General features: G+C 40.4%; 2 protein-coding genes across 6 annotated transcripts in view; one reads left to right on the top strand and one right to left on the bottom strand.

The window, feature by feature from the left end:
- The window catches only part of mapk8ip2 (mitogen-activated protein kinase 8 interacting protein 2), a 37040-nt gene extending 32322 nt beyond the window's left edge, over positions 1-4718 (top strand). For all 5 annotated transcript variants that reach the window (XM_020040295.2, XM_010890396.3, XM_020040298.2 and 2 more), the window contains 3 exons: positions 485-555; positions 681-779; positions 1423-4718. In XM_020040295.2, coding sequence (XP_019895854.2) covers positions 485-555; positions 681-779; positions 1423-1495 — 243 coding nt within the window. In that variant the 3' untranslated portion in view covers positions 1496-4718. The remainder of the gene's footprint in view (positions 1-484; positions 556-680; positions 780-1422) is intronic.
- Positions 4719-6594: 1876 nt separating this feature from the next.
- On the bottom strand, positions 6595-13896 carry arsa (arylsulfatase A). Its single transcript, XM_010890391.5, has 8 exons — positions 13447-13896; positions 12438-12678; positions 12013-12231; positions 11698-11867; positions 10292-10416; positions 10014-10141; positions 9251-9353; positions 6595-9044 (listed from the first exon to the last, which is right to left on the bottom strand). The coding sequence occupies exons 1-8, from the start codon at positions 13668-13670 to the stop codon at positions 8746-8748; spliced, it is 1509 nt and encodes a 502-aa protein (XP_010888693.1). The 5' UTR covers positions 13671-13896; the 3' UTR covers positions 6595-8745.
- Between the last annotated feature and the right edge of the window lie 219 nt (positions 13897-14115).

Genomic DNA, 14115 nt, shown 5'->3' with positions numbered 1-14115 from the left:
GTAGGCTGCAGTAAAGGCTGATATTAACATGCCTTGTTGACAACTGATGAATAGTTCCAAATGCTGCTGGAGACCAGAATTCCACCAGGGTTGTGTAGGCAGTCGACATTAGAACAGCAGCAGCCACCAGGGAGGAAGTATCTGTTCAAATTACAGGAAGACCAGTGAACAGGGATAGAAAAAACACACTGTTGACAGCAGCAGAATTGCAACATGAGGTTAAAACCCTTGGTACTCAAGTAAGGGAGTGACGGGAGCCTTTCTGTCTTTTTCCTCCCTGAAATAACTCTGCAAAACAACTCTGTTGACAAAGCTACAAAAATAAGTGTCAGATAAGACAAAAAGAAACACACAGGTAAGACACTTAAGTGACCGTGCTTTCTGCTTTCTCCTCTAAACCCATGGGTTAGAGAGGTGCATTGAAAAGGAGTCTGAAACCACCACATAATATATTAGTCTCTCATTCCCTTGTCTCTCCCTCCAGTTTGACAGATGTAGTCACTTCTTCCAGATGAAGAACATCTCGTTCTGTGGATGTCATCCCAAAAACAACTGGTATGAGAATGCATGTTGAGGGTACATTGCCGTCCACAATTAAACGTACAAAAGAAAGGCAAACTGCTATAATTTTATTATCACTTGTTTATTAAGACCTTATTTCTCCGTCTATTTCTCCTCAGCTACTTTGGCTTCATCACTAAGCACCCGATGTTGAACAGGTTTGCCTGCCATGTCTTTGTCTCCCAGGATTCAATGCGGCGCGTGGCAGAGAGTGTTGGGTGAGTCAAACACGGTACCTCAGAGTCTGCCTTTAACAGATGCTCTTATCTGGGTCAACAAAGTTAAGATGCAGTAAGGGACTGGTAGCGGCATCTTGCTTTAGCACAGCTCTATCTCCCAATCTCTTTCATTACTGTTCATCTAAAAAACGGTAAAACCGCAGTCAGAATTATAATGGTGGAAACCATAGCCTACTTACCAAGACCTTTAGTTTAGCTGGCATGGTGCTGAGAAAAAATGCCATTAAAAAGTAGTGAGTCATTCCCTCTGAGAGAGAAGCCAGCAGAGACAGAGTGTGTGTGTGTGCTGGGGGTTTATAATGACCACAGTTCCTGTCCTGTTAATCTTGTGTGAATCGGGCATATTGGTTATACATTATTAAAGATGGCCATGGTTCACTGTGACATAACAGAGTAGAGGGCAGAGCAGTGATGGGCTGGAATGGTCTGGAGTGAGACAGGGCTCGCAGACACAAAGGCTTAATCACAATACCAGAAAGATATAGGTGAATGTTAACTAAGCTGACTCCCATCTTGGACTACAACCACGACGTTGGTCTGGTCGAGAGTTTTTTTTAATTTTGGGAAATGTGATTCTGGACGTTTGTTTGCTAATATATCGGGGGTTTTTTTCTGTCTCTAGACGGGCTTTCCAGGAGTATTATCAGGAGCACCTGGAGTACGCCTGCCCCACCGAAGACATCTATCTGGAGTAGAGGAGGCAGGAAGCAGAACATGTTGCCATAACTACCACCTCTTTCTTCCTGCTGCTGCTTGTGTAGGTTCATGAATCTTACCACCAGGTGGTGCTGGTGGCTCTTCATCTCTCCACCAGGAGGGCGCTGGTGGCACTTCTCTCCATTGTAAAATACTCCTATATCTCTCAAAACTGGAATGTTAATTTCAGTATGCAGTATGCTATGTTTTATTTATTATTTATTTATCATATTTATTTGTTTTCTGGATTGCCTCTTTGATAAAGAAATAAGAGGCCTGGCACTAATTTAGGTATCATGTATCCTCAAAAAAACAACAACAATTATTCTATTCCTACTGCTGCAACTTCACATGGTCCAATGCATGGCTAGGAGGGTGACGCGCACAGACACATAGACTTTTTAAGACACGAAAAAGGTCAACAGTGAAAAGTACACAGATCACATTATTGGGTCAGGTGTGGTTTGGTGTAAATATGTATTTGTTCAACATCACAAACTGCTATTCTACTGATAGTGACATTGGAAGTAGAGCGAGAGTACAGTTCTCTGTCTTGGTCCAAGCTAAAACCTGTATTGTGTACAAGACATAGTTTGTTCTGTAAATATATGTATAGGCATTAGATAAATACAGACGTCTCATCCGAACAATGTAAGTAGCATCCACAACCAATAAACAGAAAGAGATAAACAGGAAAAATAAATTGATCTGAAAATAGGGACGATGTTTTAACCTAGTGGTAAGCAAAAGGTTTGTTGGGAACGACATGTTGGAGTGAGATTCCCTTTCACTGGTTGTGGTATGGGGTGTATGCCTGGGTCTGTTTCCCTTCCCCTAGCTTATTCAAAGTCCACCATCTTGAAATTCATAATTTTTAAATGTACTGGCATCAAATCTTTAAGCACGAGACAGATGAAAATGAGGTGTTGCGCCGCACTTTGCACTGCAACAGATGTAAATAGTGATTCCATCATATTTCTTTGCACCGGTCCATATCTCAGTGTGTGAACCCAGAATACGAGCTAGGGTTAGGGAACAGAGGCCACAGTGGAATGAAGGCTCTTCATCATGTTGGTCGATTTGACATTTAAAAGGTTCTGACTTGATCTAATAGTAAGACCTGCCCACCCATTGTCCAGAACGGTCACAATAGCTGTCTGCTTTTGGAGAACAGCTCCTCGAATTAAATCTCCAGTTAAAGCAGAGTGGCAGGAAGAGGTTTCTATGGCAACATGAGTGATAAGAATGATTTAGAGCTTCTGGACTTTCAATAGTATTATAGAAACAACCAGCGTTATCTTTGTTTCCCATCTGATTTAAGTTTCCTGATGTATAGATACCTACACATCGTTATAATCACTCTAAATATCAGGTCAAACAAAGGAAGGGCCTCTCTAGGAGATATACTACCACAGCTCCATAGTAACACTACTTTCTTATAGAAAACACCATTGTACAGGTGTGTGTGTGTGTGTGTGTGTGTGTCTGTGTGTCTGTTTGTGTTAATGAGACCACTAAGAATAAGGCCCGATTGGGCTTGTTGACTGTCCAAGGCAATAAGCACAGTAAAGTCATGAATGAGATAATGAAGACAGAATGTAGTGGTGCCCTTCATCTCGTGTCCCTCCATTTTCTCTTTTAGATGTGTCAATTCTAAAACAAGTGCTGAGGGTTTATAATAGCTTTGTAAAATGCTTACTTTTGGTCTGACTACCACGGTTTTAGAAGTTGACTTTACAATGTCTTCTGCCTGAAACCTGAGAGGTGTACTTCACTAGTACTCCTAGATTTCATGACTATACTCCTAGAAGTCATTGGAAATCTACATGGGTTGAGATGATACATTCTACAGTTGTCTTTTCCACTTCAATTAGCATACTGTAGCCAACAGTACAGCATCAAATGAGTCTAGGGGAACTGGGAATCCCCTTCACCAGCTGAGTATAGTTGCTTCTACATCGAAATACACAACTTCTTGTACTGCTTTTATTCTTCAACAAATATTAAACAGCAAAGGTTTTTGGTGGAGATGATAGTATTGTTGATACACTGGTGATGAGCTGAGTCATGGGACCTTCAGGCTGACCGGTCTGTTAGTGACTGGGGTGTAATTAGGAGAAAGGAGTGGATGCAGTCTCATCGTGTATCGCTGTTGGTTCGATCCTGTAAATACTAGAGTCCAGAAGACAGTGTCCTTAACTGAGTATGTTATTGAAAATGTCAAATGACTAATTCACAAAAAGTTTACCACAAGAAAATCACAGTCGAAGAGAACATTTTTATCTGTTCTTGTTTTTCTTTGAGCCTGTTGCGTTTAACCTGACAGCAATGTTAAAGAAAAGCCTAGAACTATATCCAACACATTGGACAACAACTTGGGGAGGATCTCTACACTTTTCTACAAATACAGGAAACATGAATGCAGAGTTTAGATGGAGTGTTAACATTTTAACTTCCAAAAGCGGTAGTCTTGTCTGTTAAGTACATTAGAAACCTGTTTTTATTCAACCCGTACTTCATGGTCGAATTCCAATGCCTTGGCTTTTTTCAATTCTCTATAGAAAACAGAACCACACGTGGTGGTTCCCTTCGTCTTCACATCAACCACTAAGGTGACATTATCAGTTCTTGACATTCACCCCACCGACATGCTTCAGCAGCACCCCTTTTAGGCATATGTGGCATGTGACATCATTATGGGACACTTTGACCTTGCTGATGAGACACAACAACCCAGGCACTGGCCAATCCACCGATAGAACAGAGGTGTTGCGATGAACCAATTAAAACAGAGCTTTTAGAGTCAGCTTTCATACAGAAACCTGTTTCTTCTTATCAATGCAGTCCATTGCTTTGAGCTCCAGCTGTGCTCCATCTCTTACCTGTACCAGTTTGTTTTGTGTCTTTGTTTTTTCTATCTTGTAACAGCTTAGTTGAGGTCCGTCTATTTTCCCTGATAGCTACATTACACCAACAAACTCCCAGGATAATCTAGTCTTGTATAGCAGCTCAGATATCAAGTTAACAGTTAATATAAACTTTGGACTTTAATACATAAACAAGATTCTTCACTGTATAACTAGAGCATCAGTATGTGACAGAAATAAACATATCTATCTTGTATCTTTAAAAAATGAGGACTTGTAAAAATCAATAAGAAAAAAAAAAGAAGAAAAAAAAACACTGCCTTGTCATGGGTTTGGTCTTATGAATAAAATATATGCTTGATGTCCAAATGGGTCTGTCTCTTTCTTTTGCCGATGTGATTTTGCTGGGTCACAATAACAATATCAGTCATCAGTTTTGTAGTGCATGCTAAACCAAGAGACTTGTGTTGTTCAAATAATGGTGTCAACTCCATTCCAGTCAATACCAAAAGTCAACCCAATTCAAAATGTTGTCATTTGGTTCCACGTGGTGGTTGGTCTTTCCTAAAACAAGCCAGTGTTGCCCTGGCAACGCTGGTTTGTCCACATGAGGGCGCTGTCTTGTAAAGAATAACATGGTGCAACGGTACGCAAGTGGGACAGTGTTCATAAATACTCAATAACAAGTGACTAAAATAATTTTGCACTTTGAGACACAAGTGCTAAACTGGTTAGCTCATGTCATCCACCACCAATATGTACTATATATTGAAGAAATCTATTTTGTAAGAAAACCTCTGTTGACCTGTGTTTAATCTTGTTTATTCAAATATACAGGTGCATCAAATTTTAGCAGCAAAGTTCATTCTTTCTAATTTTTTTGTAATTCAACTCTAAATGCTACACCTTCATATATTCTAGATTCATTACACAAAGTGAAAAAGCTCAAGCCTTATTTGTTTCAATCTTGATTATTATGGCTTACTGCTCATGGAAATCAAAAATCCAGTACCTCAAAATATTACAATAAAAAATGCTGCTGACTTGACAGTTGTCCTGAAGACACAGTACATTTAAAATTTTATTTGGAAATCAAGGTCCCAGAGTCTGGAGGAAGAGTGAAGTTTCCACAGTCAGTGATGATTTGGGGTGCCATGTTATCTGCTGGTGTTGGTCCACTGTGTTTTATACAGAGTCAGAGTCCAGAGTCAATGCAGGATATTTTAGAGCACTTCAAGCTTTATGGAGATGCTGATTTCCTTTTCCAGCAGGACTTGGCACCTGCACACAGTGCCAAAACGACTGGGAACTGGTTTGCTGCCCATGGCATTACTGTGGTTATTTGGCCAGCCAACTCGACTGACTTGAACCCTATAGGGAATCTATGGGGTACTCTCAAGAGGAAAATGAGATACACCAGACCCAACAACACAGACGAGCTGAAGGCCACTAACAAAGCAACCTGGGCTTCCATAACACCTCAGCAGTGCCACAGGCTGGTTGCCTCCATGCCACGCCGCATTGATGTAGTAATGTGTGCAAAAGGAGTTTCTATCCCAATATTTACAATGGGTGGTGAGAAGAAGATAATGAGAGATGAGCAGAGAGATGAGCAGGGTGTCGAGCGTAGCTGTTTAAAGTGTTGAGGGGACTTGATTTGGGTGAGAATAGTCTTGTTAGTCTTTATGGTACAGGTGGATGGTTGCGGAGGGCTAAATCATGGTCAAAGTACAGTCCACATGTACAATTAATCTGTCCATTGCGGGTGACTGTGGTAGGAGGGATCAGTGATGACACTTCCTTGGCCTGGAGTTACGCAGGAACTTTCTTCTGACACTCAATACCTTATGAATACACAGAGTATGTTTACAGCCAAGTGCAAGAAATAAGGATGTAGAGAGGACGCAGGGTCTAGGGTGGTTATTTCTCTTGGGTGGCATAATGACAGACAGATGCCACTTCAGGTATTCAATTTAATGTCAAATATCATAAAATAGTTATTGTTTGAACCAATACATGCCAGTATTTTTAAAAAACAGATATGGCCTTTTCATATGATTTGATAGTACTGTATATTGACTTAAAAAAATATTTTTAAATGGATTGCATTAAATGTAATTGAACAAATGTGCACAACATTACATTCAACCAACTCTTGGTACAACGTGAAACAGAATAAACCAAGTGCCCCATCAATCTCCCATTAACTATCACCATTGCTTGCTACCAAAGACATGCAACATTTTTATTATTGATTGTGTCAATAACAGGGCTTTGAATTTAAACAACTAACCCAAGATCTTGTGTGCAAGTTAGCAATGAATATGGATACACAGTAAAACATTAATTTTTTTTAAATCACAGTATTTTCATGTATTAGTTAGCAACACAATTTGTCTAACTATGAAATATGATTATCACAAGCAGTTCCCTTATTCCATCATTTAACACGTGCATACGCATGGTTGAGTGTGAATTACCAACAGTTTCAAGCATTAATCCATATAATAAATCGCACTGGAAATGACCCCATCCAGGGTTTAGGAACAGACAAGTGCTTAAACTTGATTGATAAATGAGGCCACAGGAGAAAAGGGGGGTTTGCGTAGGTAATTATAGGAATATTGGCAGTTTCTATTTCAAAAGCAAACAAACAGTGAAGAGGCAATTTGCTGACAAACAGATTACCCAAAATACAGCCAAATGATGGCAACGAGAGGTATATTTTAAGGTGGGTGTAGCTTGAGCCTTGCTACCTAAAGAACAGTCTGCCCATACTTTCAAATTATACTAAATAAAAATATAAAAGCAACCCGTAATGTGTTGGTCTAATGTTTCATAAGCTGAAATAAAAATTCCCAACAATGTTCCCTACATTGGGGGGGGTGGGGGACGTTATTTAAATGTCAGATCCATACTGTAGATTACAGTCTACTTGTTGCAATAAACTGAATTCCTCATTTGAACTGTAACTCAGTAAAATCTTTGAAATTGTTGCATGTTGTGTTAATATTTCCATTCAGTTTAAATTTGACTAAGTTATCCACTGTTGAAAGTAACCCTGTAGGAAGTGACCCTGTTTTACTGAACTTATTATTATATTATACCTTATTAAAAAGATAACGCTACAAAGCCGGCATCTGAATATAACTCCACCTAACCAATACACCAACTGGGGGAGTCCCAAATTTTGGTTCACATTTGACAGTTTCAATTCAATCTTGCAGCATTTTGATTACTGGTAATAATCAATAAGCCCAAGGCTACATGCTAGGCTACTAAACTGAACTATCACCACGGGACCGTAACAAAGATAATACTGTTTCCTTGTTACAGAATCTGCACAGGATTGAGTGCTAGAACTGTATACAAGGTAACACCAAAGGTAAAGACTGATGAACAGGTGCATGTTCTGGTGTACTTGGTGTATACAATGTACTTTCTAAATAATTTATTTATATTCAGTATTATTCGCACATTATTTTTGGTTGTGAGTGTTCTCCAATCTTTCAATTGTACTGTATAGGCCAGGTTTTCACTGAAACATTTCACAGTTTACAGTATTCCTACAACTTCTTGTAGTTTTTTAATTGGTGGCAGACAAACTAATTATTTACTTTTTCTTAGCAACAGCCTATAAAAAAAAAATTGTGGAAAAACTACAAGAAGTTGGTAAACATTTTGTATGGAGCATACATTTGTGCTTGTGTTTTAACCGGGGCTTGGTAGAGACAGGTTAACACAGATATATTGCCATATCACTACAGAATTCATCAGGGTTAGGTTTCTGCAGATGGACAATTATTTCTCTCTCAGTTTAAAAAGCCTATCAATTCTGTATAGACTCCTCCCAAAATGAATAGCAAATCAACAGCACCATCTACATCATCTGAATCATTATTGCATGCAAAGGACATACGACCAAATACTTAACTTGAGTGCTATGTGTGGACATTAAAAACAGTCTGTCCCAAAACCTAACATGAGTGCTATATGTAGACATTAAAAACAGTCTGTCCCAAAACCTAACATGAGTGCTATATGTAGACATTAAAAACAGTCTGTCCCAATACATTTGGTGCCCTGAAATAGGGGGACTGTATAAAGTGTTGTCAGTATGTGATACAAATATCCTCCAATTAAAGCTGAAAATCTTTCCCTTCATAGTTACTGTTCGATATAAAATCCTAACTTTTGAAGCAAACAGTCAAAAGAATATTAAACCTTCACTGTCCCAATAGTTCTAGAGGCCACAGAGTTTCTATGGCAATGCTGTCAAGGCCTGGGGTTTTCCCAGTATGTAAATGATCCAATGGCAATGTTCATCCGGTGTCATTCTTAAGACTGTTTTAGTATAAGTGTTACTGAAGATTTAGGGTACATTAGCCACACTGGCAACAGGAAGGTTTTGGGGTGCATTGCGGAGTGCAGCAGGGCTCTAGATTAGGGTCGATACCTTTCTCGATCTGGCTTTCACCAAACTCCATGGATGCTTCAAACTGCTCCTTGACTGCCTGTATCCTCAGCAGCAGGGCCTGCAAGTCAGGTCGTCCCAGCGGGGACAGGGGGTAGTTCTCACTGGGGTCAGACTCCAGGTCAAACAGAAGGGGGGGGTTATGGGGCTTCAGAAGGGAGATGATATGACAGTCATGGTCTGGGGTGGTCTCACTGTGGCCTGCACCTGGGTGACAGACAACCAGGGAAGATGTGTCAGACAACCAGGGGAAGATGTTTCAGAAACAGAAATTTCATATACAGACTAGCTTCCATGTTAGCATTTTAGCTTTAGCGCTTTCAAGAATGTATCTTGTTGGTAATATGATAGCTAGAAAAGAGCACAGCAATCATATACAAAACTCAGGAACACACACAGACAGGCACACTTACCGCGTGTGTAGAAGTGGGCCTTGTATTTGCCCAGCCTGAGTGCAAACAGGCCATAACTTTCACTGGGATCAGTAGGGTAGAACATCATGGCCTCTCTCTTGCTCTGCGACACAGGAAGCAATGGGAAAGTGATGCTCATGATTAACAATTAAAACCAAAAAAACGTTGTCAGGGATAACATCCCTGCTTCTTCTTGGCTAAGTCTTTAATGGTGTCCCGTGTTGCTCATTTGGTAGAGCAAGTGTGGTGGGTTTGATGCCCACATAGGGTAATGAAAAGCCTGTTCTCCATGCTATAAATCAGAACGGATTACAGTGTGGGCTAAATGGCTTCAATGTTGAGCGGAAAAACTCTGCACACCTAGATTGTGCAAAATGTTTCCAATTAGTCTTTCCAAATTTCTTCAGGCTCTGTCAAGGCATTGGGAGTCATGGCTAAGTAACAATTAAAAGTATCACCCAATATTTTAGACAGGTCCAACCTGTACGTTGGCCACCTCTTCACTGTATTCTAGGCAAGCAAAGCAAGTGTAGATTTGGTCTTGTGTTATGGGTTAGTGTATGTACACATACACTGTATATATATTATAGCTTTTTTTTAGCAGGCTGTAAAACATCATACAGCACAAAATGGATGACACAGCACACAAAAACAAAAAAAAATGTGGGCATGTCAGCGCCAATTTCAAATGAACTGGCTGAAATAATACAGTTCCAGCTAGAAAATGTATGAAAGGCGACTGTGAAAGTAAACTCTTTTATACCTGCCCGTGGTTGATCAAGATGTCGGTCATGTCCACTCCGTCCAGCTGCACATTGGGTAGTTTGGCCCCGGCCAGCTTAGCAAGGGTGGGCAGGATGTCAAGGGTGCTGGCCAACTCATGGGTCACTCCTGAAAATTTGATTCACATTTTCCAATTCTAGATAAAACGGGGGACAAGCAAAATGTGTAAACAAAAACTAAAAGCCGTCCCATATACATTTTCCAGCAGTTTAATAAACCTAGCAAAATCAACTGAGAGGGACATTTCCCCTGACAGACCTGGTGTGATGATCCCAGGCCAGTAGGCAATGGCAGGTTCTCTCATACCCCCTTCATAGGTGGTTCCCTTACCACACTTCAGAAGACCAGCATTACCCCCCCGAGACATACGCATCAACTCAGGCCTAGGGGAGAGGAGAGGGAGGAAGGATTACCCGGGTGACATATGAAAGGTTTTCTACATTCCCATTGGTTGTAGCTCCACTAGCAGACACAGGTACACAGAGTGAAGGCTTCTATTTCTTTATATAGAGGACACATCATTAGTAAATAACCCTGAGCATGTGCATTCATGTGTGTCAATGACATGTCCTACATAATAAGTTGTAAAAATGTCAAAATCTACCTAACTATTTTCTGGCATATTCATTCATTTCATTTTGTCAGCCACAAATTCCACAGCGTCGTGGTTATAGGCTATTTACTGAACTTTGATAATCCGATCAGCATGAATACTTTATAAAAGAAAGTGCTGAACTAAATTAATGAAAGTAAATCTCCTACATTCAATTTCCATTTATAAATCTACAATGTCCAAAGTTAAGCTTTAATTCATAATTTTCTGGGATATGAAATGTTTGTAACACAGTGCAGACTACTGAATTCAGCCACTAATGTAGTGGTCTCCATAGCTCCCCATTTCCATACTGGAAGGTAGGCTTTTTACAATTATCGGCAGATGAAGATCATGAAATCCTCACTACAGGAACAATATGTAATGGAGCGGTGCAGTAGCCTCATTCAGGTCCAAAACATGATAAAAGACTGAAATGTTATAAAAGCTAAATATAATTACACGGTGCAGTAAAACACACTGATATAGACCAGTGATTGGATTAACGGCAATGGACAACCCCATCATGAAGTCAACTGCTGCTTTGAGCAAACACCCGCTTTTCATTTGCAAAAGCAATCCAGCAGACAATTGTTTTCATTTTAATTTGTTAAATCTATATTTAGCACATTATTTTCATTTTAATCTGATTCTTTCTGATTTAATGAAATGCATCATTTGAAGAACAAACATTATTGTGGCAATTAATACCTTGCATTTAATCAGTAAACAATACTTTAATGTTGACAAAATTAAGAAAATAGTATTGATCAGAAGCCTAGGCAGCACCAGACAATATCCCAAATAAGTTAATACTTAATATGAAAAAGTGTTTGTTTTTATGCACAATACCATCTTACCAATACAGGAGGCAAATTCTATTAAAACCATTAAACAATGCTGCTGTGCATTTCAAACTGAATAAAGGCATGCTCTGCAAAAACATTCTGAACCCAGGGGGGTAAATCCTTCCCAGAACTCCCTGCCATGTTTAAACCTGGCTGGCTACTTTTTCAGTTTGACTGGCTATTCCAGGTAGTTAGAGAAAACACTGCACCAACGTGGTCCCTACCCGTTATCTGATGTGAACAGTATGAGTGTGTTGTTGAGGACTCCCGTCTGCTCCAGAGATGATAGCAGGTTCCCTACTGTATTGTCAAACTCCAGCAGAGAGTCACCGAACGGACCCCTACGAGACTGCCCTGCTGCTGCTGGCCCTGCAAACTGGGGGTAGTGTGTGTGCTGGAGAAAGGACAGAAAAAAGAAGGGGACATAGAAGGTACTCTTCACATGAAAATGTGGGTCCACCCCACAACCTTTGACCTGGAAATTATCGTTAGCTTAGAACACAGGAAGGGTAGCTAGTAGAGATAGTAGTGATGCTCACATGAGAGGGGTAATAAAGGAAGAATGGTTGTTTCTTCCTCGCAGACTGGGTGATGAAGTCTGTGGCAAAGTCACTGTAAGCCCTCTCAAGATCCAGGAAGTCCACAGGCTGCTGCTTGATGACCTCATTGTACATGAGGGGGATAGTTACCACACCAAGGTCACAGTGTCCAAAACATTTAATGTCCGGAGGAAAACAAGTCAGGTTCTGACAGGGTCCCTAAAAAGAATAAGAGGCAGAGAGAGAAAAGGGTAGAGTGATGAGAGAAAGAGTCAGAAGGCAAACAGATCAAACTGAAATTACTCAAGTTATTTCTATCTGTTTGCTGGGGCAATGTTCAGACAACTGAGACCCAGACAATATACTAGCAACTACCAGTTAACAAACAATCCCCTAACTAAGCACATCTACCAGTGAACACAAACCATGTCATGGGAGTAGGGGACCCCCAAATAGTAGTCAAAGCCTTGTCGGGTGGGAAGGAACGTGCCGTTCAGCCCCAGCCCAAGGTGCCATTTCCCCATGGCTGCTGTTGCATAGCCCAAGGGTTTCAGCACTTCTGCTATTGTGGTCTCGTTCAGAGGCAGACCACCCCGGGAACCAGGGTAGAACACCCCAGGGTACACCCCTGATCTCGTCTGGTAACGGCCAGTCAGTAAAGATGCCCTAATGGGAAAAATAATTAAATTTCAGCCATTTAGCAGACACTCTCACTTTACAACTGGTGCATTTATCTTGAGATGGCTAACTAGGAAGTTATTTATTATCAACGGCTAAAATGCCGTTTATAATATTTACATTGACATTATAGAATATTTTGTGTACAGCAATTACAAAATAGCACAATTAAGTCAACCAAAATTACACTTTATAATTCAACATTTCATGCAATTGTTTTTTAATCCAGGAGGGACCACGGCATTCCGCTTATTGCCCCTGTTCCGCAGACGAGGTAACCCAGAGCGAGACATCGCACTGATAAATGTTTTTGACCAGGTCTCATTTAGGTATCACCCCTCTATGGGGAGTAACTGGCAAAGTGTATATACATTCTATTGTGAATAAAAGCCTGTAACACAACAAAATGTGGAGAAAGTGAATGGGTCTGACAACTTTCTGAAGGCACTGTATGGAAATGTGGTTACATTACAATGTAAAAACGGAGGCTGAAAGTGAAAAACTTCTGAAAATAATCTTTCAAATTGCTTTAAAGGAGGATTGAATTCTGAAACCATGATGTGAAATCGATTTTACCTCGTTATACTCAGTCTTAGTATGTCAGAATGTTAAGGGATTTATAGACATATGCCAACTTGAGAACAAAATACTTCCACCGGTTACATCGGCATTCATGACAAAACGCCTTACTAGCGAACCTGTAAAATAGTTTTTCCACCACAGATTCCGTTGGAGATTTTTTGTATAGTTAACTACCTTGAGGGGCTGCAGACGGGACTTGTGCAGTAGAAGTCGGTAAATCTGAGGCCGTCAGCCGCTAGTCTGTCCAAATTGGGTGTGAGTGAGGTGGGATGGCCGTAACATCCTAGGTCGCCGAACCCGAGGTCGTCCGCAAAGAGCAGGATGAAATTAGGAGGGGAGCCCGAACAACTTGTAACAAGCAGGTATACTACGAATATAAGATGTGCAACCTGACACATTCTGACTGACTGCTACGAGTTCATTAAAATTCCATTTGGTTATCCAAACACTTCCGCGCCTTGCTAATCATTTCACAAGATTGCTCTCCGTTTATAAGGAAGAGTAGCTACAGTTGTTTGCATATTCACCGAAGTTATGTGAAATTCGTTGAGTTATATTGAGGAAATAGCTGCTTAGCTCGACCATTATCATTCTGATGGCTACACAACCAATGAGGAACAAAACATAAAAATCATGTGACTATCAAGAGACGCACGCAACTGGCGCGTATGAACATCGTCACCAGTGTGCCAGTATTGGAACAATTATAATTCAAAGTCCCTGTTCTCCCGCAAGGTGTCAATAGATCCCTACTTTTAACCTTACAAAGGACATAATTACTAAGTTACTAACATTTATCACCGACGTAGCTGGTGTTAAATGGTATGTAGGCAGTATTTAGTA

This window comes from Esox lucius, chromosome 19 (genome assembly GCF_011004845.1).
Source record: "Esox lucius isolate fEsoLuc1 chromosome 19, fEsoLuc1.pri, whole genome shotgun sequence".
NCBI classification, from domain to species: domain Eukaryota; kingdom Metazoa; phylum Chordata; class Actinopteri; order Esociformes; family Esocidae; genus Esox; species Esox lucius.
This window is presented reverse-complemented; position numbering and strand designations above follow the sequence as displayed.

Bases quoted from the DNA above. Each gene is read 5' to 3' on its own strand.
- arsa (XM_010890391.5), bottom strand. From the start codon at position 13,670: ATGTGTCAGGTTGCACATCTTATATTCGTAGTATACCTGCTTGTTACA. The intron at 9,354-10,013 runs GTATAAAAGAGT...CCTGTGTCGCAG, and splicing joins TCTTGATCAACCACGGGCAG to AGCAAGAGAGAGGCCATGAT. The intron at 9,045-9,250 runs GTAAGTGTGCCT...TCTGTCACCCAG, and splicing joins GGCCCACTTCTACACACGCG to GTGCAGGCCACAGTGAGACC.